General features: G+C 48.7%; 7 protein-coding genes across 7 annotated transcripts; 5 read left to right on the top strand and 2 right to left on the bottom strand.

Annotated features, from left to right (window-relative positions):
- Positions 1–566: 566 nt before the first annotated feature.
- Positions 567–2,019, top strand: BJ212DRAFT_1586687 (uncharacterized protein; the record flags this gene model as incomplete). The annotated part of the gene is made up of 5 exons (XM_041342390.1): positions 567–1,097; positions 1,154–1,298; positions 1,356–1,714; positions 1,753–1,843; positions 1,939–2,019. The coding sequence occupies exons 1-5, from the start codon at positions 988–990 to the stop codon at positions 2,017–2,019; spliced, it is 786 nt and encodes a 261-aa protein (XP_041194665.1). The 5' UTR covers positions 567–987.
- Positions 2,020–3,197: 1,178 nt separating this feature from the next.
- On the top strand, positions 3,198–6,515 carry BJ212DRAFT_1268006 (kinase-like domain-containing protein; the record flags this gene model as incomplete). Its single annotated transcript, XM_041330695.1, has 12 exons — positions 3,198–3,317; positions 3,373–3,510; positions 3,685–3,877; positions 3,927–3,985; positions 4,037–4,176; positions 4,229–4,795; positions 4,868–5,067; positions 5,117–5,584; positions 5,630–5,866; positions 5,922–6,055; positions 6,109–6,268; positions 6,322–6,515. 12 exons carry the CDS (start codon positions 3,198–3,200, stop codon positions 6,513–6,515), a joined length of 2,610 nt encoding a protein of 869 aa, XP_041194664.1.
- A 279-nt stretch (positions 6,516–6,794) lies between these two features.
- Positions 6,795–7,880, bottom strand: BJ212DRAFT_68157 (uncharacterized protein). The gene is made up of 3 exons (XM_041343802.1): positions 7,835–7,880; positions 7,585–7,762; positions 6,795–7,519 (listed from the first exon to the last, which is right to left on the bottom strand). Exons 1-3 carry the CDS (start codon positions 7,837–7,839, stop codon positions 7,076–7,078), a joined length of 627 nt encoding a protein of 208 aa, XP_041194663.1. The 5' UTR covers positions 7,840–7,880; the 3' UTR covers positions 6,795–7,075.
- Positions 7,881–9,849: 1,969 nt separating this feature from the next.
- BJ212DRAFT_1298285 (uncharacterized protein) lies at positions 9,850–12,299 on the bottom strand (the record flags this gene model as incomplete). Its single annotated transcript, XM_041332679.1, has 2 exons — positions 9,850–12,081; positions 12,138–12,299. The coding sequence occupies 2 exons, from the start codon at positions 12,297–12,299 to the stop codon at positions 9,850–9,852; spliced, it is 2,394 nt and encodes a 797-aa protein (XP_041194662.1).
- Positions 12,300–12,470: 171 nt separating this feature from the next.
- Positions 12,471–14,306, top strand: BJ212DRAFT_1343689 (uncharacterized protein). The gene is made up of 5 exons (XM_041335238.1): positions 12,471–12,597; positions 12,663–12,801; positions 12,854–12,947; positions 13,007–13,961; positions 14,011–14,306. The coding sequence occupies exons 1-5, from the start codon at positions 12,575–12,577 to the stop codon at positions 14,147–14,149; spliced, it is 1,350 nt and encodes a 449-aa protein (XP_041194661.1). The 5' UTR covers positions 12,471–12,574; the 3' UTR covers positions 14,150–14,306.
- Positions 14,307–14,488: 182 nt separating this feature from the next.
- BJ212DRAFT_1298283 (DUF757-domain-containing protein) lies at positions 14,489–15,426 on the top strand (the record flags this gene model as incomplete). Its single annotated transcript, XM_041332678.1, has 8 exons — positions 14,489–14,536; positions 14,606–14,616; positions 14,684–14,714; positions 14,775–14,827; positions 14,876–15,016; positions 15,071–15,159; positions 15,213–15,241; positions 15,313–15,426. The coding sequence occupies 8 exons, from the start codon at positions 14,489–14,491 to the stop codon at positions 15,424–15,426; spliced, it is 516 nt and encodes a 171-aa protein (XP_041194660.1).
- Positions 15,427–16,289: 863 nt separating this feature from the next.
- On the top strand, positions 16,290–20,366 carry BJ212DRAFT_1343681 (timeless protein-domain-containing protein). The gene is made up of 11 exons (XM_041335237.1): positions 16,290–17,443; positions 17,537–17,574; positions 17,644–17,882; positions 17,948–18,281; positions 18,329–18,441; positions 18,498–18,644; positions 18,695–18,844; positions 18,912–19,124; positions 19,186–19,330; positions 19,377–19,475; positions 19,526–20,366. The coding sequence occupies exons 1-11, from the start codon at positions 16,347–16,349 to the stop codon at positions 20,209–20,211; spliced, it is 3,261 nt and encodes a 1,086-aa protein (XP_041194659.1). The 5' UTR covers positions 16,290–16,346; the 3' UTR covers positions 20,212–20,366.
- The last annotated feature ends 2,524 nt before the right edge of the window (positions 20,367–22,890 follow it).

Genomic DNA, 22,890 nt, shown 5'->3' with positions numbered 1-22,890 from the left:
TGATTCCGATTCCTAGCACTGAATCTGATATGTTTGCTTTGTAGTGTACGGGTGAAGCAATCAAAATCGAGACTCGGAACTCTTAATACAGTATGATCATGTACCGGAAAACTGCACGTAGCTACAAAACTGAATCCTAATGCTCGAGCGTTCAGCACTCAGTGGCCCTACCAGCTGAACAGATGCTACGTTATCAAACTCTCTCATTCCAGAAGCCGGTGCTTCTTTCGATAGGCTCGCGACATCATTTACTCCACCTAAATCGCTCACCACTTCCGAGTTTTCAGAATTACGTGACTAATGGGAAGAGAATATGAACGTCAGAAACCAGGGCAACTATGGGCGAATTCTGAAGCCCTGCCATCATATTTCGGTGCTGGCGAAATTTATCAAAAGAACAGTTTCTTGTGTGTGGGGAGGAACGCTTTCTGTTATCAGTTCGAGGTATCAAATTTGGCTGCTGTTGAGATTTTTCCATGAGGTTTTGAACCAGCCGTCCCCAGGAATATCCAAGCAATATGGATCGCCCGCCAGTGCTGAGACGCAAGTGGATGATAACTCCTTTTCGCCGGGAGTCAGGGGTTTTATGATTAGATTGAGCGCTGAACATGGATTCGAGACTGGACTATCATAGTCCTGACCTGGTATAGATCCAAGCTGGGGGCCTAAAGTATCAAATAGATTGCCAGTGTCACTGTGTCACCTAAAACAAACTTATAAGCATCAAGTACGCAAAAATGCTAAATCGTTAAACTAGCTAGACCCGAAATCGTGCACTTGCGCATAGTGATTGCTCATTGCGTATGGCGAGTGCACAATGATCGCTCTAATCTAGCTCTGTTGGCCCGAAGCACGTCGACGCGCCTAGAATCGCGTGCGCAAGTACTTTGTTCATGAACCCGATGGGAAATACGATTGCCTTTTTGAATCAGGGCAAATCCCCAATTCCTTCCTGTGACAATTTACTATTGTCACGTAGTGTCACAAATGCTCGTCAGAGGTTTCACCTCAAGCCCCCTCACAAGGGCAGCGACTGTACGTGAAGTAATGAACGCCCACCCGACTCAGCTCGATAGTCGGCTTGGAACGGTGGACTGGTAAGCCATGGACTAGTAATGAGAGATGTTGATCTATGTTAAATGCCTCCTAATAGGACTCACGATTCCCAGGAATACGTCTCTGAGTTGCATGACGGCGCTGAAATGCTGAAGGAACGATTACGGGAGGCGAAATCCTGCGCTGAAGAGGAGTGTAGAATGAAAAGTCTCGATGGGTTGCTGAACACGCTCCTGCTCTGCGTTAGTTCGAAATTTCCTCCCAGAATCCCGTAACTAAAACTCAGCATTCACTGGCAGGCGGGTGCTACTGCATTCATAAACAAATTCGCCACCTTACAGCCCGGGTTCAGCCTATACCACAGACGCACAACCTTGGTAGCTGGGGTCAACGACGTCTTCCGCACCATCAGCAACGGCACATTCACCAACGGAACAATCCTGTCGGTTTTCGCAGCGCCTTCATTCACATTTTTTGTTCTACAAGGAGTGATGGACGCGTGTCTTTTCGTCCCCCCTTTCGTTGTTGCTATCACCATCTTTGGCAAGTGGGTTCTGGGCCACTTCGCCACGGGTACGAGCAAGGACAACGATGTGCAGATGAGACGACGACCATTGCACGACTGGCCTCAACATGTACGGGCCCGCGTCTTGTCATGGTTAAATGCGTTGCCCATTTGGTTTGGTTTTTCTCAAGCCCTCTATACACTATGTTGGCTCTTTGGGCGGCAACCGCTCCTGGCAACTTGTGTTATTACGGTACTGGCTTTGTGGTGTTCAACGGTCTTGTTCGTGTTTAAAAAACATTTCACATCCTAATTTTTTAATTGTACAGTAGCTTATTGTTAATTTACTGGGGGCTGCGTTTCCGTTTGGCGGTTAGAATTTGCGAAATGCGAAACTCTCTTCAGAGGGAAGACTGTCTCCAGAGCTTTACCAGGAACTCTCGAGCGTATCCGTTTAGCACTCAATATGCGAATGCTAATGTACTGTATCTCAGTATTAGGGAGACTCTGACCTTGAGCATCCGAATGAAGGTAAAGTAAGACCAACCGAAATTTGTGCAAGGAATACCGTCTTGGGTATATGGGAACATATCCATGAGTTCAAAAGAAGTTGGTTAGCTCGGGGAGCTAAAGGTAACATGTTGCTGTTGAGCAACTGTTGATGTGGTGTTGTGTCGCAATATCATTTCGAGTCGATCCGGCTTGATCGCGATGCGTGAATGCTGATCTTCCCCGGGTAGACAAACAGCAGGAAGACAGGTGTCCTTCTCTTGAATATTCGGTAGCATATACGTGTCACAAAAACTCGTCTTGGTTAAAATATCCGACAAGTTATACGAATGACATGTCTAACATAGGATCTATCCAGAGGACTCACTCTGACGCAAAAAAAAAGTTATACGAATTCCCGCCAATGCAGCTGGATGTGGATAACACTATTGTCGGAGTGATTGCACGATGAAGCCCTGCAGACAATGCATGAACTAACAAGTGACTTGGTTAGATACTTCTACCAGCCTATGTTGGTATTCGCTGCGACTTGGTTGCCTTGTGCTGAGACTGAGGCTATGCAAGCTTGTGCGACAGACTGACAGTACTCCAGACTTGCTAGCCTGCTAAAGTGCCGGATAGCAAACATTGAACTGAAGACTGGATACACATATTAACCGTAACAGTTAAAAGTTGACCTATCGGCACGTTGGTCGTTTCTTGAAGTGCATGTCGTATGTACCAGCTGGTTAGAAGTTAGAACCTTCCCTCCAAGACTATAACTAGGCACCTTAGCAATAGTTATCGCCATAGTAGAATACACCCAACGCCAGTGCCGAAGGTCATGAGTCGAGTAAGGACACGTAGTAAGTCAAACAAGTCAGCCGGTGCTTCTGGTCACAGTAGCTAGTGGCTGTGACTTTGCCAGCAGCGCAAGCTTAGTCAGAATGGTGTTTCTTCTCAGGTTTCCTAATTTGGACGAAGTAAGCAGGTCGGCACAAGCGGCACTCTCTAAGTGCTCTCCCCTACAGCTTACCTTCGCTCTCAGATTGCTACTGTTCTTTCATAACATACTGACGGCGCTCAGCGCCTCTGCTCTCGCGGGCTACCGCTATACCTTACTTGCGTTGACCACCAACCCCTTATCATGGCTTCAGATAAATCCACACCGAGAAGGACAGTCGAGGACGACGAATCACGTCCATATATCATAGTCAGCGACATCGGAAAGGGAAGCTTTGCAACTGTCTATAAGGGATACCACGAGGTGCGTACTGGTTTCTTTGTCTATCTGGATTTCAGAAACAATGTGGCGCTTGCAGGAAACTCACCACCAGGTCGCCATCAAGTCTGTGCGACGAGATATACTTACTGCAAAATTGTTTGATAACCTGCAAAGCGAAATTGAGATTTTGAAGTCATTATCTCATCGCCATATCACGAAGTTGATTGACATTGTTGTGAGCGCCCCTTCTCTATCTACGTATAACTATGCTGCGTCCTGAAAGCAGCAGGACTACCTGTAGTCCCCTTTGGTCGTTCTTATTTCCTCTCTTTTTCATCCAAGCCTATATCATGAATGACCCACTTGTTATCATATTCTTACGCCGGTTCTCTAATCATCTGGTCTTTAGCGCGCCGAACGCAACATATACCTCATCATGGAGTACTGTGCCGGCGGCGACCTAACAAATTATATAAAGAAACGCGGTCGCGTCGAGGGGCTAGAGTACGCACCCTCACCAGGAGCTGCTCTTCAATATTACCCTCACCCGAGAACGGGCGGTCTAGACGAGATTGTCGTTCGGAGTTTCCTGCGTCAACTCGGTGAGAGATAGTAGTTCCCTTACTTCGTATTGGTCTGATCTTTGCGAAGCACGCGCTTTGAAATTTCTTCGACAGCGAAATCTCATCCACAGGGATATTAAGCCCCAGGTATGGTTCGTTCGGATAAATACGAGGTGTCTAATATCTTATTGAATACAGAATCTGCTCTTGAATCCTGCATCGCCAGAGGAACTTGCAAAGGGCCACCCTTTAGGCGTTCCAATACTCAAGGTCGCCGATTTTGGGTTTGCACGCTCCCTCCCAAACGCTATGATGGCAGAGACCTTGTGTGGTTCTCCGTACGTTCCCCTACTGTTGTAATAGGCTCGACTTGACCATCATAATTTGTAGTCTCTATATGGCTCCCGAGATATTGCGATACGAGAAATATGATGCAAAGGCTGACTTGTGGAGTGTTGGTGCGGTGTTGTACGAGATGTGTGTTGGAAAACCACCCTTCCGGGCCCAAAACCACGTTGAACTCTTGAAGAGGATCGAACATTCCAAAGGTGTCAAATTCCCAGACGAGGATCCTGCTCGTATATCTTCTCATCCTTCCACTCCACCTACTACAAAGACAGAAGAGCCTACACTTGTTGCTGTTGACATCAAAGACTTGATCCGCACCTTGCTCAAGCGGCAGCCTGCCGAGCGCGCCAGCTTCGAAGAATTCTTTAAGAGCAGAGCACTCGCAAAGTCCAAGTTTCCTCGTCCTGCACCTGAAATGCAATCGCAAAATACGATGCAAGTAGAGGAAGAGGAAGTCGACGAAATCCCTCCTGGACAGATTCCTGAACACCATAGAATAATTCCACCAGAAGTGCTTGATCCGAAGGCTATGATCCCGCCCAGTAAGTTCCATTTCCGGAGAAGAGACACTGCAGCAGAGGACGTGTCTGCCATCCCTCCTTCGATAAGGTATGGCCCCTTGACATCATCGTGGACATGTTGGCAATCTGAAAATGAGATACTCAGTTCATCACCTGGGAGAACGCAGACGACAACTGCCAACATCGATCGAACACGAACCACTTCGAATCCACCCGATCCTGAAAAGGAAAAGGCAGGTGCGAAACTACTTGCGGCTGAAGGCTCCATCATTCCAGGAGAGTCAGAGGAAGATGGTCTCATCCGGAAGGAGTACGTTCTCATTGACCCACGTACAGTCGAATTCACTCGTGCTGTTGATGGTGAGTTATATTCCTTGTTATCGCTTTGTAAGCTGACCTACCCACCCAGAATTAAACAGTGCACGACGACCGCTGCGGGATCGGCGTGTTCCCTTATCACCTCTCGCCGGCGAAGCACGCCCGCCAGATCGCACAGCATCATCACCATCAGGTTCTCCGCTTTCCGCACCAATACCAACATTCCCACCACCTCCCCACCCTCTCGCCCCTCCACCGTCATCATCGCCCACACGCGCCGCTACGAACGCTTTGAGTCGTGCCCTCTCTCTCGCCTCCCACAAGCTTTTTGGTACATCGGCACCCAAATCACCTGCTTCTCCAGGCTCCCACCACTACCGCAGCTCCTCGTCCCCTCGGCGTCCACAACTCATTCTTCGGACTCCCTCTGAAAGAGAGACGGAAATAGACCCAATGGAAGATGAGCTTCTTGCGGATTTAGAAGAGCTTGCGCAGAAGACAGATTTCCTCACGCACTGGGCCGATGAGATGTATGAGTATGTCAAAGCTGTACCTCAGAGTATGTGTCCTCACTCTCCTGTGTGCCGAGCTGATCCTTTCGCAGAACCGCTACCTGATCCAACGAAGTTTTTACGACGTGAAGGCGAGCCTGAGAAACATGCGCAGCGGCGGCGAAATGCGGACCAAGAAGCCGAATATAACGCTGTGACGTGCGTCGCCGTCTACATGCTCCTCATGTCTTTTTCGCAGAAAGGGATCGACAAGCTGCGGAACTTTCAAGAGCACCTACGGATGCGCCATCCTGATGGTGGATTCGAGGTGAGTGAAGGGTTTGATGATGGTACGTTCTATTTCCGCATTCAGAGCGTAGAACAGTGCTCACGTGGTGAATGAAGCTCTGTTGTGGTTCAAGGAGCGCTTTATCAAATGTAGTGAGCGAGCTGCGCTGGTAAAGACGTGGCTCCCAGTGCAATATGATGGCCCTAAGATATACCTCGATCAGTTGGTATATGACCGTGCCCTGCTTCTCGTACGCACTTACCTTTATATCATGAACTGTCGGCGTTCATAGTCCGTTTTTAGAGTCGTACCGCAGCTCGTAAGGAGCTCCTCGACCAAGCAACAACCCCAGATGAATGCGAGAAGTTATACGAGGAATCGCTCTGGTGTCTGTATACACTCCAAGATGACCTTCAGACTGAGAATCCTTTTATGGAAGAGGATCGTGCTACCATCGCTACTTGTGCGGCCTTTGTTTGTTTGTGGTGTATCAACTTGAAACTGACAACGCGTTAGGGATCACGCGAACAAAGCTCCGTCTCATTCGGTGTCGCGCACGCATGAGCATGAACGACAGAGATCGGTTACGGGATGCGCTTGCTGATCAGAATCTCGTGGACGCCCGGTATCCCCCACCATGGGACCCTCAGGCGGTGCAGCAGGTGCAGCAGCAGCAGCTCCAACAAGAAGCCGTTGTGTCACAGCCATAGCGGGCGCGTTGCAATGTAAACTGGTTGTACTGGTGATACTTTGGTTAGTGTCCACTGTCGTCTAGATCTTTTTGGTTCTTTGCTGGGCATTTCTATACCCTACTCTTTTGTTATTGATGCATCATTCGCACGAACATCTTCTACACTGCTGTATTTTAACGGTATTTTATGTATCGCATGCCATTACCCGCCTACATTTATATGAACAGAATTTCTGTATTCCCTCGTTGATATTTTATTGTCTGTCGTACGTCTACTAATAGGACAATGCGTACGTTTGTAACTGAGGTATTTCGTGCTATCATCGATAATTTAAGAGACGGATATGTAATACATGGTGGAGAATGGAATTGGACCAGCCAAACTCACGCACCAGTCGATGTGCGTGAATTCGCGTACTAATAGCTGCAAAATGATAGTTTACAACAAAATGGGAATAAGGAAAGGCATACTTGAATAAAAAGTTACATGGAAACGAGATGGTGGGAAGGGTTGCTCGGCTGAGGATGGTTTGACACACTGGAAGGGTAATTGACGATGCCTCCGAAGAACGAGGAGGGTTATAAAGCGAGATGATGCGCAACGACGAATGCTATACAAAGCAGAAGTTGGCTTATTATGAAGGTGTTTGGTAATGGTTTGAGAACCAGCATGAGCCACCTCGGTATGAATGGGGAGGGTCTAAAGAAAGATTGGCTCCGAGACTTGCGGCGAGATGGCATGTTCAGATAGAGCCCGTTGCGACCCATGGAGAGTTTACCCAGTAATGCAAGGAATGCGAAGAAGATGCTTGATAGGATGCTGGTCTGTACGATCCTCCGGTAGAACGTGTAACGATGCGAATCAGACGTCTGTGCCAATAACGCTCGGTACACATCGTTCATTGCGGGATCTTTCGTGATTTCAGTCAGTTTCAGATAAAGCTCGTGTGTTCTTGCGTTCCCAATCGCTGCGAAAGCGGGTGACCGCAAGCACGATATGCCCATTACCATGAAAATCATGGCCTAATTTTTAGAACAAAAGTATGTGTGATCAGGGTATCTGGGCTTCTTTGATGACTTGGACTTACCGCGATCAGCGTCCAGTCAAGTGAGACAACAAGCCTGTCGAGAGCAACCTCGGCGGGGTCATCTATGAGTTCTTTGTCTGCTAGGTTATCTTTTATGACATCCCTAATCCGTTCCAAGTACGCAACAAGCTCTTCTTGCGTGTCGCAAGATTTGCGAGAGAGAATTTCTTGGAAATGACTAAATTCAGACCTGAGTGGACAAGAAATTAGAAAAAAAGCAAGTTGTGCCAGTAGGGGATTGGGCTTTCCTGTCATCCTTTTCTCTAGGTATTAAAGGATTGTCTGTATGCATGGGTCTCTGCGACATTGCTGGTTGGGAGCAACCACTACGTCAACAAGTTGGCATTTACTAATGCAGTAGCTTCCACGTGCCCCCTATCTGCGACTGATTTAGATTTAGGAATTCCAATTTCAAATTACAGCCAACCTAAGACCAGGGTACTAGTCATTCAGTAGGTAGATGAGCCTCGTGGCAAGTCGAATCCTAATACTATGTAACTATGGCAGATCGACTCAAACACGAGGTATGCATATCTGCTATCATCCAAAATAACTAATTTGAATCGTAACAGGCACCTTCGAATATTATGGATCTGTGCTCTATATGCCGTAACGTCCTGCAGGCTTGACCGGAACGGGCACTCTAGCCTGAGGCCTAGTTCCGTTCCGATTATCACCCCATCGACGCACCCAAGTCCGGGTTCATCACCGACATTCCGCAGTCATTCCGCTCCAAGCATATTTTACCCTTCGTGGTAAACTAGTACAACTTATATGTGGAGGAGTGTTCACAACGTTCCTTCCCTTCATGCTTCCAGAAAGGGTGACAGTTAACATATTCATGCCGTGCTCAAAACTGTACTGAGACACCGCTCGACGTTCTAGAAGAAATCTATGCCTCGGCATAAGTAGGAAACAGCGTGCAGGGCCCTTGAGCAGCAGGATAATGCGTGTATTAAACGGGGGTTTTCCATGACATGAACCCAAGACATTTCTTGATGGGGGAAGACAGGCTGATGACATTCCAGAACATCATGATCAGTCGCCAACCACTAGCAGTACTCATCCGATCACTGCAGCATCACCGCATGCCTCGGTCTCTGGTATCGCAGCACTGGTTCTAAGCAGCTCGGCGAGTTCGCCTGTTATTCCTCTGATGTCCGGACATACAACTAGTGTCCGGTTCTGCTGTCGCCCATAGTGCACTTCATACAGGAAGCTCTTCGGTTCTGAATCTCGCCATGCAGTACCCCCTGCTGGACTCTTGCGAAACATCTGCACTGTGTTGAATGTCTCGGGACTGGCGCACACACAGACGATGATACCAGACACCCGGTTACCGTAAGCGAGGACTCTTGGGATAAATACGTCAATTATTCTCTCCACTTGTATCAGAAACATGGGTGCCCTGCTGTTGGATATGGTCGCTCAAAAGGATCTTGCTGGACGCACAGCGAAACCCAGCTGATTACAACCGCACGTGAATGTCGTATCAATTTCTGAGACTGTAAAAGCTCTATGCATTTCTATATCAGCCATCTTCGTAAAATCTGCCAATGAGTAGATAATACCATCCGCCAATTCCGTTCACTCCCATCCACGTATTCAATGGATGGGCATTACCCGAGGCCTCTGATACTTTCGTGAAGCATCCCCCTCTCTACAAAGCTGTACTGGTCAGGGTGGTGGTAACCTCGGTTTGCATATCCCCTATTTCGGTGGGGACACTCCAAGAGTCTTGCCACCCCTTATAACAAAGCACAGGGGAACCTTATCTTCGTTCCTAATGATGAATCGGGACTAACCTCTTTATCCCAGACATGCTGTGGATCTGGAGCGGTCGTTATATACCTGAGTCCCTAATTTGTATATGTGCCTTTGAACGTTCCATGTCGAAAGTCCTTTGCTTCACCAATTACAGGGTGACAGAACCATGGCATTATGGTGCCCATGCCCTTACCCACAACCCGGTCCTCAATTGCTACAGTTGTGCATTGGTTGCGACGAACAGCTATTAGGCGTGACAACACGAGAATAAGGCACCGTACCAACGAAGCAAATATATGTTTATCTTTCTGTAATGGCAAAAAGCCCTTAGTTCAAAAGCAACGATAGCAGCAATCAAAAATACACGAACGAAAACCAAGCATTACTGCGTGGTATATAACCATGAAAATAAGTCTGAGATCAAGTCAGCATGTGGATTTAGGTCGTGAGATAGAATCGTGAAAGTCAGACATCGTCGCGAAGATACAGCACACACACTCAGCGACGCTCCGAATCAAAGAACGCCACGAGTTGTCCTACAGGAACCTTCTTTCCTGGACCCACTAGAGGCTTCTCCTTGCCCTTCTCCGTTTTCTCCTGCCGTCGTAGAACAAGCGGATCTACAAATTTATTGGCTTGGTCGCCACCAAAAGTGCTATCCGACCGGAAGTCAATAGACTGCGATCGATAACGGTGCATTGACTGTGCAGACACCGATTGGTTGCTCTGCAATGGGTTCGGGAGCCCACCATATGTGGACTGCGCGCGCGCACGGTTACCCGGGCTGTTATTAGCCGGCGCAACGCTCGCCAAATCACTGCTACTGAGTTTGGTAGCAGTCATCATACGGAACGCGGATTTCTTCCCTAACGTCTCGTCTATGGCGTTTTGATAATCTTCGTCGTCGGCGTCATCGTCACTGCTCTCTGCTGTAGAGGAGAAAGATGCCGTGCCGAGGCCCGAACGTTCGCTCCCGTAGTCGAGCTCAACTTCAGGGGGCGCCACGATAGGTCCACCGAGAGCGACGGTGTATCGCTTACGCCCTGCTTGCAGAGGTGAAGGACTCACGCTGCCTCGACGGGGGCTGTGCGTGCTGGGAGCGGGCAGGCCACTCAGACTAGGAGATGGCACGGAGCCAGGCGGAGTGATTGCGGCGGGGAGTTCCAGCGGACTGGATAAAGCTGGTAATCCGGCAATTACCATCGATGCAGGACGTGCCGGTGGAGGAGGCGAGCTGGCTGGAGTGTGAGGTGGGGATATTAGTTCTCCCGGACTGGCGTAGTCGCCTGTTGGATATGGAAGACGTGTCCTGCTACCTGATGGTGTACGACGGGTAGATGCCCGAGCAAGGGGTGGACTCGTCGACTCACGGGCTGTAAGGGACGGTGCTCGGCGGGGAGTGGAGAGACTGCGAATATTTTCTAGAGCCGGAGTAGTATTAGAGGATGAGAATTCGGAAAATGTGGTATCAGCTGCGCTAGAGACGGTGGATTCATGGGGGCTGACAATAGAGGACTCCATCGAAGGGGTGGTGTCCATGACTGGCGAGCTGCGGATGGCACTATTAGAGGAGAAAACGGCAGGTGATGTCGCAAGGCGAGCCATCTCTCGGCCCAGCTCCGACATGCGTGACTGTAGCTCAGTAACGTCGCCTTGAATAGCAGCTAACTTAGATCCAGGAGAGTGTTTGTCGTTGTTGGAAGACTCCTTGTTGCATTGATTTTCCTTGTCGACCAGCCAGCGCTCGACATCACCCATGCGTTCTTCAAGTGCACGCACGTGGGTGACGCTCCATCTCTCAAGCTTCTCAAAACGTTTCGCGATTAATAACAGTGTACCTGGTACATCCAGAGTACCCGAGGGTGTGAACGAAGCGTAAAGTGGAGGTGGTTCGCGTGCAGGCGAGCCGCCTGGAGAAGTCCCTCTCTGAATCGAGGCAGGCGAGAGATTTATCGGAGCTTGTGTGACACGCGCAGGGGAAAGGTTGACAGGTGTTCGAACTGGAGTCGGGGAGGTAGGAGACGACGTGCGACAGGGAGGGCCACCTGGGGGTATCTTCAAGTTGAGGTAAGCGGGGTTGGTGTATTTGCTTGTAGAAGAGGCAGGCCATTCGTTTTCCCTTCCTTTGGCACTCTTCGTTTCCTTTTCACGAGCCTTAGTTTCTTCTATGACTTGCTGGGCTGGAGTGAGTGGTTCTTTATCTTTTGTAGGAGTCAAGCGTGCTTTGGCGGCTGTCCACCAACTGGGGCTACTGTCCTTCTGAGAGTGCGCGGGAGAGGGGGGATTTGGTAACGTCTGCGATCTACTTCGAGGAAGGGGAAGTGATCGTGGAGAACTATTCATCATAGCGAGGACACGTTCCTCCATGGCTCGCCTTTCTTCTGCTTCTCGGGTGAGTATACGTTCGGCTTCTCGTCGACTTCTGTCGCGCTCTCTCTGAGCTTCAGCTTCTAATTCTTCATCAGACGGAAGAGGTCTGCTTGCTACCGAAGGACTGATGAAGGAATTAACACGGTTTGCGAGGTTAGCAGCGAACTGAGTGACTGAGGCAGACGTAGGGGAACGGCTGCGTGGCCACGTGCGATCTTGGTCTTCTTCTTCGTTATCGTCATCATCTCCGGAGTGGCTTTCATTTGAGAACCTTCTGTGGGTAAATTCGTTACGAAGGGGCGATGGTGGCCGCCGGGGTGATCCTGGGGCGTGCCCCGGATGTCCATAGACAGGTTCGGGCTGCACGACACGATCAATTGTTTATTCAGCCGCAACACAAAATCAATTAACGATACCAAGTTCAATGATGTTGGAGGTGGTAGGGCTGAAGCCGTCATGCGCCGTTGATGAGCAGGCTTGGGGGAGGATAGGGCGTTGAGATTGGAGAGACTGGGTGATAAAGACGTGGAGGATGCGGTGTTAGCAATTGAGTGCAATGAAGCGATCTGGGAAGTCATGATGAACGGTGAGCTAAGGAGGCGTGCTCGCCGTCTCGGACGACGACGAGAGTCCTTTGGTCATGGTTGAACTTTCGGATAGTCAGTTGAACATCTGCATGCGTGAGAAATAAATACCATAAGGGTGATCATCAGTGCTGCAATTTAAAATAAATTTTAGCATCGAGTCTGGGTTGTTATAGAGAGGATTCAGGAATCGCTTTCAGGCTTGTAACAATCGGTTTGGTGCAACTCTCAGAGAGAGTTAATTCCATGAACTGGACGATATCACATACATGGACTCGAGACGCGCCGAGACGTACGCCTGCTGTTTTTTATCTGTTATATTTTGATGCATTGGCCGACTTATTACTCCTTTGACAGGCTCGAGGCGCTGTCCGCCTACATACAGACTCAAAAATCTCTGTTAAGTCGTGCAGAGGCAGACATAGACAAACTTAGGAAGCTCAGAGCAGATGCACTTAGCCAACCGAAGGCTTTCGCCGAGAATATCGGTTCGAAGGTATGCAGTTCACCGCGTGGTTAATGGCACACCCTCCATTATTATTTTACAGTTCAATGGTCCTGGCTTGAGGCTGTCGGAAAATAATGAGTGTTCCGTATCTCCCCTTGCGAACGAGGTCCATTGGCAGGTCTTCTCCTCGGCTGGTAGGAATTTTGTCCTTTCATTTGCCTTCCTGCAATCTTAAATCCCGTCTTCGTCGCAGACCCTACGCCTTTACGAACTTTTGCGGTCCGAAAGCGTCTCGCACACACGGAATGGAGCGTGCCGCACACCACTCAGCACTCCCCTCTTTCCTCCCTCCAACAATTCGTCAAAGATGCACGGCGAATCATCATTGACCCCGTCTTGGGAAGCTTTGACCCTGATAACGCAATCTATCTTACGTCTAATTCTAATCTTACCACATCTGCATTTCATGCTAGTCTCGATCAGCCTACGTTATCCGAGGACGAAGCTATGGAGGAAGAGAAAGAAAGAAAATCACCACCCGTCCAAGAATCCTTCACAGCCACGCGTAGGCGTGAGCGTGCACATGCCAAAATACAAAAACTCAAAGAGAGAAAGATTACATATCACACTGTCGCTGAGAATGGAGAGGCGGCTAACGCAGTATTTGTCAGGAATGATGTAGATGACGAAAGCGGGGAGGTTGATATTAGCGAGAGCAGCCTTTGGCCATCAGTCAACGACAGTACATCCATGGATGTGGATGATTCCACAGATATGACTGTCCCATCTACCCCATCCACAATAGCACCACCAGAGCTTGCTCAGCCTTTAACATCATGGTCCAAGAGACGCACTTCGACCATTAATCAACGCCTTGCCACACGATCTGACAATCTCAATCGACCTTCCCGTTCGCGCAAACCATATGTCAAGCTCCAGCCTCAGTCGCCCGACAGTAACCTCGAGGCCAGCGCCCAGTCCATGTCGATCACCATCCCCCCTCTTTCTATCCTCGGAAAACGCTCTCGTAATTCAGTCGACGTCAAGATTAACCACAAGTTTAAAGCTGAGCCATCACCACCCGCACCAGAACCCAAAGCAGATATAGACAAGCCAAGACCTGAAACTTATAAGCAGGCATGGTCAGTATCCGAACAACATCTACTCGAACGGCTCCTCGAGGAGATTCCAGATGGTGAGCGCAATCGGTGAGTGTTCATCTTCTCGTCTGTGCTTAGAAGACTCAAGCCGTCATAGATGGGCAAAGATCTCGCAAGCCATGGGTGGTCGCCGGACACCACGCCAGGTTGCAAGTCGCGTTCAAAAGTATTTTGAGAAGTTGAAACGCTTTGGTGTAGGCGTTGAAAAGAAATTAAAAACAAGTTCTAGGAGTTAATCACTCTGCGTGTGAGATGTACGTTTTGAAGGTTGTTGGGAGATGTCGCAATATTGCATTGAACAGTATAATAAAGAAGGAAGGGCCACCGCTCTTCTACTGGGTCTAGGAGTCTAAGTACTTTCAAATAGACTGGGCATGTACCAGGTTGCACCCATCTTCAAACCCTAACCCTAAAATCGTATAGTCACATGTCACGGGCTCACGGTTACCGGCTTTGTTCATCACTTGGATTGGCGCGTTTACTGCCTACGAACCCATTCATGTTCCACGAGCAGTGATTTCTCACCAACTACTCCATAACTCCTAGAAATCAACCTTTCGAGCCCCAGAAACATAATGTCGACTCAAAGTTTTGATCCCAACAATGCTCAGAATCTCATCGAGGTAGACCAATCGTCTTCAAACGATTTTCCCGTACTCATCATTCGTTCTCCTTACTTAATGGGAGTGTAGATAGAGAAGCAGTGAGTGCCGAAAGACACTGGGCGTCTAGTGCAGATTGATCTATGGCACACTTGTCAATCTCCGCAGATTTGCAGTGAAAGCGGTCGAACATGCTCAGGTGCGGGAATGTCGAGCTATTCAGATTTTCACTGCAGCTGACACTACTGTGATTGAGTAGACATACTGGAACCTGCTCGAGAAAGTGCCTCCGCGTGCACTCAAATTGACAAAGTGAGGCTTAACCATTCGGATCATATAGCGACTCATCTGAGTGGACAGGCTTGACGACGAGATATACGAGCATACCATGTCGGCTTTCCCTGAGTTCAACGAAGACAATCATGCACATCTTGTCAAGCTCGACGAGGACTGGCTTAAGAGCGATATTGGAAAGAAGAAGTGGAGAGAGTTTTGTCAAGTGTGAGTGTTGTAGGCATGCGCTGAGACTCAGCTGACAGCTCGACCCAATTACAGGTATGAAAAAAAAGTGAAAGATTACAACTTTGGGTCTCTCATCCGCACGGATGCAAGGCAAGAGTACGGGGAGGCGAACACCATCTTCGGTACTGCTAATAATCCTTGTTGATGTTCCTGATGCTAACCTCATGACGTTTAGTCACACGAATACAGTTCTACGCTATCGAGGTGAGCTTAGAATTACCCCTATCACTCATGACTTTACAGCTTTTTTTTTTACTAACGACAACGTTTCCTAGATTGCCCGGAACCGACTGGGACTAAATGACGGAGCACATGAAATTGCCAAGGCAGATGCTGAGAAGGAGAGGTTGAAGAAGGAGAAGGCAGCGAAGAAAAACGGCACATCATAGCATCATCTTCGCAAGGCTATATACTGCTTCTCCTCAGTGTCATGTAGCCTTTGTAAGTAACTCGGCCCCAAACGATGGGCACCCTCTTGACGAACATGATCCAGGATAGTTGTAGAACTCATTACATCTTTGCGGGATTTTCCAGGCCTAGGGTGTTTGTTCGTTCGTATGCATCGGATGATGCATAATTCCTTCGTTCCTCGATGGTATCGAAGTGCCTGACTTATCTATAGCATTTGGCGCGCTGCTTATGCCTTCGTCCACTCTACTCCCACGTCTGTCACGACACTGAGCAAGTGTTGCGGTAAGTACCTTGGAGCGCCCAGTAGCCACAATAATATGTTTTGATCGATTGTCCCTCTCTTTACTCACGTTTTTCGCTAATTTACAATCCTGCCCTGCCGCAGCCCTCCTTCAGGTCCATGACAAATGTTTATGCGTTTATGCTTTGCACTCCAAGAGTTATGAAAGCTTACTACGCGGTTGCTTTACCCCGCTGGCATGAGAAAGAGAAGCTTATGCGATAGTATATATGTCAAATGATGTCGTCGCAATACATCGTATTCCGTCGCGCTGCTGATACAAGGCGGCTGTGGTCTGCGTGCAAGGAACATATCACTGCACTCAGTGATTGTTGCCAAGCTAGTCCGACATTGTGTGTGAACGCAGACGGTAAGGGATCGCCAGCAATAAGGTCTCCGACGCGAGAGGGGAGAACGTCAATCGGAGAGGACAACACCGAGTACTACTGATGTTCGTGCCTCGTAGAGCCGAGTCTGTCGTTCATTTGATTAGATTTGTGTAATCTTGTTAAACATGAAACCTGTGACTTTCATCACGTGGTGTGACATACCGTGCCGTTCATTCGCGTCGACTCCGTCAAGCACAGTAACCCAATCTGCTCGTAGGACCGCTCACCCATGGATGACGACGTCGTTTCTATTCACTCATCCCATGAGTCCGGCATGGAGGAAGTCGACAGAAGAGCTATTCTCGAGCCTGTCGTCCAACGAGTCGTCGATGCACTTGGTGGTTACGAAGGTGGCGCCTACCGTATGGGTGATGAAGTTAGCGGTTGTCTCCGAGATTTGAAAAAGCTCTGGCGGAAGGACGACACAGATGACGAGCGTACGGTGGCGCGCATATTTTGGGAGACTCGGGTCCTCCCAAACGACCTCGTACCGATATTGTTGGCGACTGCAGGCAAGGGACTCGTGGAAGACAAGCGGGCCATCGCATGTGCAGACTTAATGACCGCCATGACCTGGCCAATTGATATGGCGGAAGAGCTGCAGGAGCTGGATGAGGAGCTTGATAAAGGGACGGACTATACCCAACTAATGTTCAGCCATCTCAATTACAAGGCTGCGCTTCTGACGCCAGGTGTCATGCAAGCCCTCTTCGGGATTGTTCTCCCGCCAATCTCAAAGCCCGCAAAGGAAAGGAAGGAGCGCGACGGACAGATAGTGAATCTGATTCTACATCTCATCCGGAACTTGATATTTATCAAGGACCTCCCTGCAAACACACACCTGAGCGCGGACCAGGCGGAGTATTCGAGTTTGCAGACTAGACTTGTGAAAGCACTCTCGGAAACACACACACTGGACTTGCTTCTGACCATTGCTGCCAATACATCCAACGATTCTCTTTTCAATGCATCAAGTACTCTTGTACTCGAGATATTCTACCTGTTATTTCGCGGCGTAAAACCTCATCTACTGGCTATAGACCAATCGAAAGTGGAGTCCCTTCTTATTTTTCTTTGTTGCATCCTAACGTCACTTCAGCAACCAGCGCAAAACCTTCATCGGCTGCTTGCTGCAGAGGACAAGAAAAAGAAAGACTTGGCAAGGAATGCATCTTCACGGCACTCCCGTTTTGGGACAACTATTTCCGTCCAGCTTAAGCCGAGCAAGAAATCAGTGGCTCCAAATGCAGACATCGAAGGTCCCAACGATCCAGCCTCTGGTTCCAGACCGCTCGTCCTCCATCGCCAAGCAGCTATCACACGAGAGTCTGGAAGCGTTCTCGACTTTGCGAAGCATTCTAGAGCTCGCAAAAGCAACAAAATTGACGAATTAGCACGCTGAGGACAATCTATCTGTAGAAGCCAAGATAGTCCTTCAGGGTTTTGCCCGCGAATTTGTGGAGTCATCGTTTAATCGTTTGTATAGTCATTTTTCATACTCCCAGTCCTCATCATTCTCTCGGCAGCGTTCCTCCGCTTCCTGCTCAAAGACATCAAATCCGAACGCCCGAAGATCAAAGAAAAGGATCATCTTCGGTTGCTCTACGTCACGAAGTGGTTCCTTGAATTTTTTCTTACATCCCGCTCCAACGAAAAAGCCGTCGAAGAACAGCGAAAATGGAACCTCGGGCTAGTCGCGGAAGTTACCGACCGCGGGTGGATCATTTGGGTCCTGAAGCGGATGAGACAAGCCATGGATGAAAAGGTATCGTAAAAGTCAAAGCTATCACCTATTCAGGTCGCTGGCTCACATTAGCCATATTTTTTCAGCCGAAGATGTGGAACGAGCTGCAAGCGGGAATAGAATGCCTTACCCAGCTCCTTCTCCTGATCGACATCATGTCTTCGTCGGTAATCTCCGACCCTCAGCTCAATGAGGCTGCAGCTATTTTACAACAACAGTTGATTTATAATGGCGAAGTTCTTGATATCTCACTCGAAAGCCTTCGATCTTACAAGGAAGGGACGCAATCACTAGCTTATTTAAATGCCAGCGTGCACCTTGCTTACGCTCTGCTACGGATGTTGGAACGGTGGGGGAAAGAGAATACCGGGGCGGTGTACGTCAGGAAAAAGAAGCCGGGTAAGAGGAAGAAGGCCACGGGTAAGCCATGCATTCTCCACCTTTAGTGTCATTTTAAGTTATCTCAGGCCAACGACTAGCTGATGAAGATGGTGTGCCTGACGTCGAGAACGAACCTGATGGGGATAGTGAGGAGGACGTCGTCCACGAGACAATGTTCACCTTTGATGCCTTTGAAATGGTGCGCCACATGATCGAAGCGGAACATTGATTGACAGTTGGTTGATTGATGTGCAGAAATTTGCGAATTCGGAGATAACCAAGACCCTTCTGACATATCTTTCGCGCTACAGAGACTTCGATTCCCCTGAGTTCATGAAGAGGGCAGTGAACTTGATCCACCGGCAAGTCGTCAAAGCTAAGGCAGAAGGGCTGTATTTCAATGTACGTGGCAGTTATGTGTTGCTTGTTTCTTGGTATACAACTTCTTGTAGGTTTCGACACTCAATCTTTTCAAAATAATTCTCGATGATCAAAAGTCATTGCCGAAAGATCAGTCATCCAAGGACCTTGTAAAATTGGTCAATTTCATTCTACACAAGTTCTTCAAGGCATTGGAAGGAGAGCCATTCCTCGCGGTGGAGGTGAGGTTTTCATTTTTGTTATCTCGCGCGCTAACGCTCAATGCTTATCTGTCTCAATCTGAATCAGGCATTCTTCCCCAAGAACCGCGGACACTGGAAACTGTACTCGAGCTGGGAACCGGAACAAAAAGGCCGCCATGAACGCGAGACAGTAGAAGATACCAGATTCCCTCCCGAGGTGCAAGTCAAGAAGGGTTACTCTTGGAGCGAGCAAATCGGAATTGCAATAGCGGCCCTAGTGGACGATGGGAAGACGGAACTTGTAGAATGGGTCAAAGACGTTCGTAATCATATCAATCATCTTCCCCGAATGACTTCCTGATCAGTCCTCGATCGTAAAGATCCTGGTGCTAGTCATTCGTCAGCGCGATAAGATCATCGAGGAGACGGATAATAAGCTCAAAGACGATGACACTGACCTGGACGACGATGAACAGAAGAAACTAACTCCCTCTGCAGAGGCAATCTCCAAATTTATTGATTACTGTAGGTGATTCCGGACAATTTTCACTCTGCACTAACGCCTTGTCAGTGATCCCATACATCAGTGATGAACATGCAGAAGCCGCAACGAAGAATTCGATATTGAAGCTCATGTTTCGCCTGTTAAAGTTCACTATTTATGACGATGGTTCGTTCTTTCGCGATATTTTGAGCAATGACTAGCTGATCAGTTCATAGATGGCGACGAATTGCAGTGGACCGTTCCAGCAGCAATTCTTCCTTCTGACCTACAGAGCAGCCTCAATGTCATTGATCAATTCCTCCAGCATCCCATTGACCTTGACGGCAAGAAGGCTTCACAGCTCTTGAGCAAGAAACCCCGTCGGCAACGAAGACGTCGATCACTCTCTAACTCTGACGTCGAGCTTGTTGACGATGACGAGCCCAAGCGCAAGAGACGGGAGAAGAAAAAGAAGGAAGAAACGCAATACAAGTCAGCACAGTTCATTGAGGACAGCGATGCAGAGTACGGTGATATGGAGGCCTTCCTCGAAAGGGAAAAGGCACTAAGAGATAAAGCTGTCATGGCAGCAGCGCAAAGTGGCAAGATCGGAACCATGCGAGCGACAGGAACTAAAAAACGGCGGAGAAAAGGTAAAGATGTTGAAGCTAAGAAGAAGGGTAAGGTGGGGAACCCCGAGAATCAATCGGCAGGAGAGTCCAGTGCCGATGAAAATGTCTCAGACGGTGAAGATGATATCCTCGGAACCATGCGGAGAAGTCGTTCCAGTACACCAGAATCTCAACCCGCACCTAGGGCGCGCCCGAGACCCCGGCCGGTCCCAAAGCGTTCTGCAAAGCAAGCAATGTCAACGGATGCCGAGAGCGAAGGCGATGCAGGGATGGACACAGCGGGCGTTTGACGTACCGGGGCGGGGCGGTTGGTCCTTTCCGAGGATGATGAACTGTAACAATCCATCCGTTATGCATGTCGTCATCCCGTTTAATGTAGTACTGATTTATATTCATGTTTTGAAGTGTTACACAGACACTATTAAATGCGTCCTAAAAGCTCGAGAAGCGGTGATTTATTCGCCAATGTTTCTTTTTTCGTTTCCAGCGCCAGGCCCGTGGAAGTTATAGGGGCCATAAAATCAGTGGCGTCTAATTGCGAGCTGTCACATCTCAGTTACCTCCTACCCGGTTCAATAGCAGTTGCGAGCGATCGCATCGATATCAGCCAGCGTTGCAGATCTGAGGACGGCAAACGTGTACTGTTGGTTGCACGTGGACAAAAAGAAAACGGACGCGTTGTATTTCACAAGCATATCAGAAACCGGACCCGACTTGCCACCTTTGTTGAATAGAGCGTTGCGGAGTCCACGCGAAGACGCATGACTGGGCACTCGGGGCTGCGATCAAATCGCTTCCAACGTGTCAACTTTTTTGCTATTGTCAAACCCGGCGGTTGACCGCACCAGAGTAGAGCTCGTCGGTATCGGTCCGTTTGTGATGCGTCCATTTTCACTTTATTGCAAGACTGCATAGTGATGGGTAAATATATCTAGCTGCGTTGACTCGGATGCCACTTGCTAAATGTAGTGCGTAGAGGCAAAACTACTGGCTCCTTTCTTTTGCTATTGCAAAAGGAGTAGCTAGTGACCTATATCAATTGTCCCCGTTACATTTGGCGGCCGTATTATTATTAAAGTTGACAACCTTCCCGAAGAGCTCATCCTTACATACGAGGCGCCGGCGCATATGATGACCGTTCATCTCAAATTTGCTTTCGGGATTCGACTCGGAGATACACATCCTCTGGCCTGGGAGAAACATTGTCCCGAAGTCAATATTATTTACTTCTTTCACCTCTACTGAGAAGTTCAGCCTGATACCTCTTCCCATGCAAATCTTGGAAGTAAAACTTCATCATCTCGCTTAGATATGCCTTGAGCTTTCCATGAGGCTAGAGGATAGTCCCGAGATAGCTTAATTGCCGGTGATCGCGACATCCGAGACCTCAGGATTGTGAAGGTTAATGCTGCCACGATCGGACTTGTGGTAGCCAAATTTTCCGGTGTTACAGGACGTGAACATCATGATATCCCGGAAGTATACCATCCTAAGTATCGCAATGTGCAATGATGTACATAGGCGAGGCCAAACGGCCTCGATCAATGAGCGTGAGCTTTGGTGAAGGGCCAGAAATAAATCGATCAAGTTCCAATGAGGAAGGAGGATGCTCGGCCACTGGCCACCGAGGCGCGACCCCATATCGTATGGTGGAAAGTTCCACGCCTTGCGCCTATCATAATTGGAACCGCATTAGATATTATGTATGGGGGTCAATGGGCGACCTGCTCGCCCTTCGGCTCTTACATGCCTATATTGGAGGTTCCGAACCGCAGGGATACAAAGCGCTCGACCTGGTGCCAGTCGCAAAATGGGTCCGTGTGTACCATTGTTAGGCTTCGCGGTGATTATTATTAGGTTGAACCTGAGTACCCAGCGGCTGGGTGTGAGGGGGACCCTCGAACGCGACTGTGAGGCGTTGAATGGGAGTGGCATGACGTACAAAGGCAGGACATTAATGCGGCAGACATACCTAGGTTGGTTAATAAATGAAGATCACCAGAGGCTTGGATCGGAAAGAAGTTTGGCGTGAAGAGACTTGCACAGCCTTCGCGTGGGAGGACTTTAGGGCGGGGTTTGCCGATTGAATTGGTGGGGTTCAGTTTGAAAGTGGATAAACTACCAACTTGGTTAGTACCAGATACTTTATTGCGATTTGGAAAATGGGTATATAGGCCCCGTCAATCACGGAGGTACTTGCCAAATGCATTGAGCTACTGGCAGACTGTCGCGTTTCTTTTGTGAACGGACGGGACTGGCTTAGTTACCTTACTGAAGAGTAGGACATTGGGTAGCGGTCGGAACCGGATCTCACCGAAAGATAGTTGGATCTTGTTTTGTTCCCAAGATATGTGGCTAAGAATTTTCGATTAATTGTCTACCGATATTTAGCCGAGGTGGCAGGTGATTGGCACCTCACCATTTCTGCACGCTTTCCCATAGAGCGGATGTTGATAGCCGCTCAATTGTTTTGGCAGTATGATGCCAAGTGGTCGATAAGCGTGCTTGCAGAGAGAAGCTCAGGAGGCCGATAACTGTCATTGAAATGTCGTGAAAATGACAAGCGAATGTGCAAATTTGAGTTTGACTTGATACACAATGGCATTGCTTGCTGGAGACATACGAGGTTTTGACGTTACATTAATATTGCATGTACTGAGGAGGGGCTTCGATCTTATGATAGACGGAGCAAGACGGGGTCCCTGAATGTCGGGTTCAGGTGACATGTGCGAAGCAGCTGAATATGGGATTGAAGTTGGCCGTGGATATCCGAGGGTTGCGCCGGGTTGGAGGAGAGTAAGGGAATGTGCATAAAGTGCAGCTAGTGTTGTTACGCTATGCCAATACCTCTTCGCAATAACGAAAGCTGTGGAGACGTGGCGGAGTATCGCGGAGTTCTGAGTTTGAAAATTGAAATAATCAAAGGGGTTTTTTTGAACACGCGGAAGTAGATTATATTATATTTTTTG

Source organism: Suillus subaureus, assembly GCF_016647635.1.
Source record: "Suillus subaureus strain MN1 chromosome Unknown BJ212scaffold_10, whole genome shotgun sequence".
Taxonomy (NCBI): domain Eukaryota; kingdom Fungi; phylum Basidiomycota; class Agaricomycetes; order Boletales; family Suillaceae; genus Suillus; species Suillus subaureus.
Note: the sequence above shows the minus strand (reverse complement) of the source record. Positions and strands in the feature narration are given on the sequence as shown.

Coding starts and splice junctions, on each gene's coding strand:
- BJ212DRAFT_68157 (XM_041343802.1), bottom strand. Junction 7,520..7,584: donor TTGACTGGACGCTGATCGCG/GTAAGTCCAAGT, acceptor TCTAAAAATTAG/GCCATGATTTTCATGGTAAT.
- BJ212DRAFT_1343689 (XM_041335238.1), top strand. CDS start 12,575: ATGGACTCGAGACGCGCCGAGAC. Junction 12,802..12,853: donor CCGAGAATATCGGTTCGAAG/GTATGCAGTTCA, acceptor ATTATTTTACAG/TTCAATGGTCCTGGCTTGAG. Junction 12,948..13,006: donor GCAGGTCTTCTCCTCGGCTG/GTAGGAATTTTG, acceptor TCTTCGTCGCAG/ACCCTACGCCTTTACGAACT.
- BJ212DRAFT_1343681 (XM_041335237.1), top strand. CDS start 16,347: ATGGATGACGACGTCGTTTCTATTCACTCATCCCATGAGTCCGGCATG. Junction 18,645..18,694: donor CAGAAGGGCTGTATTTCAAT/GTACGTGGCAGT, acceptor AACTTCTTGTAG/GTTTCGACACTCAATCTTTT. Junction 19,125..19,185: donor TTGTAGAATGGGTCAAAGAC/GTTCGTAATCAT, acceptor TCGATCGTAAAG/ATCCTGGTGCTAGTCATTCG.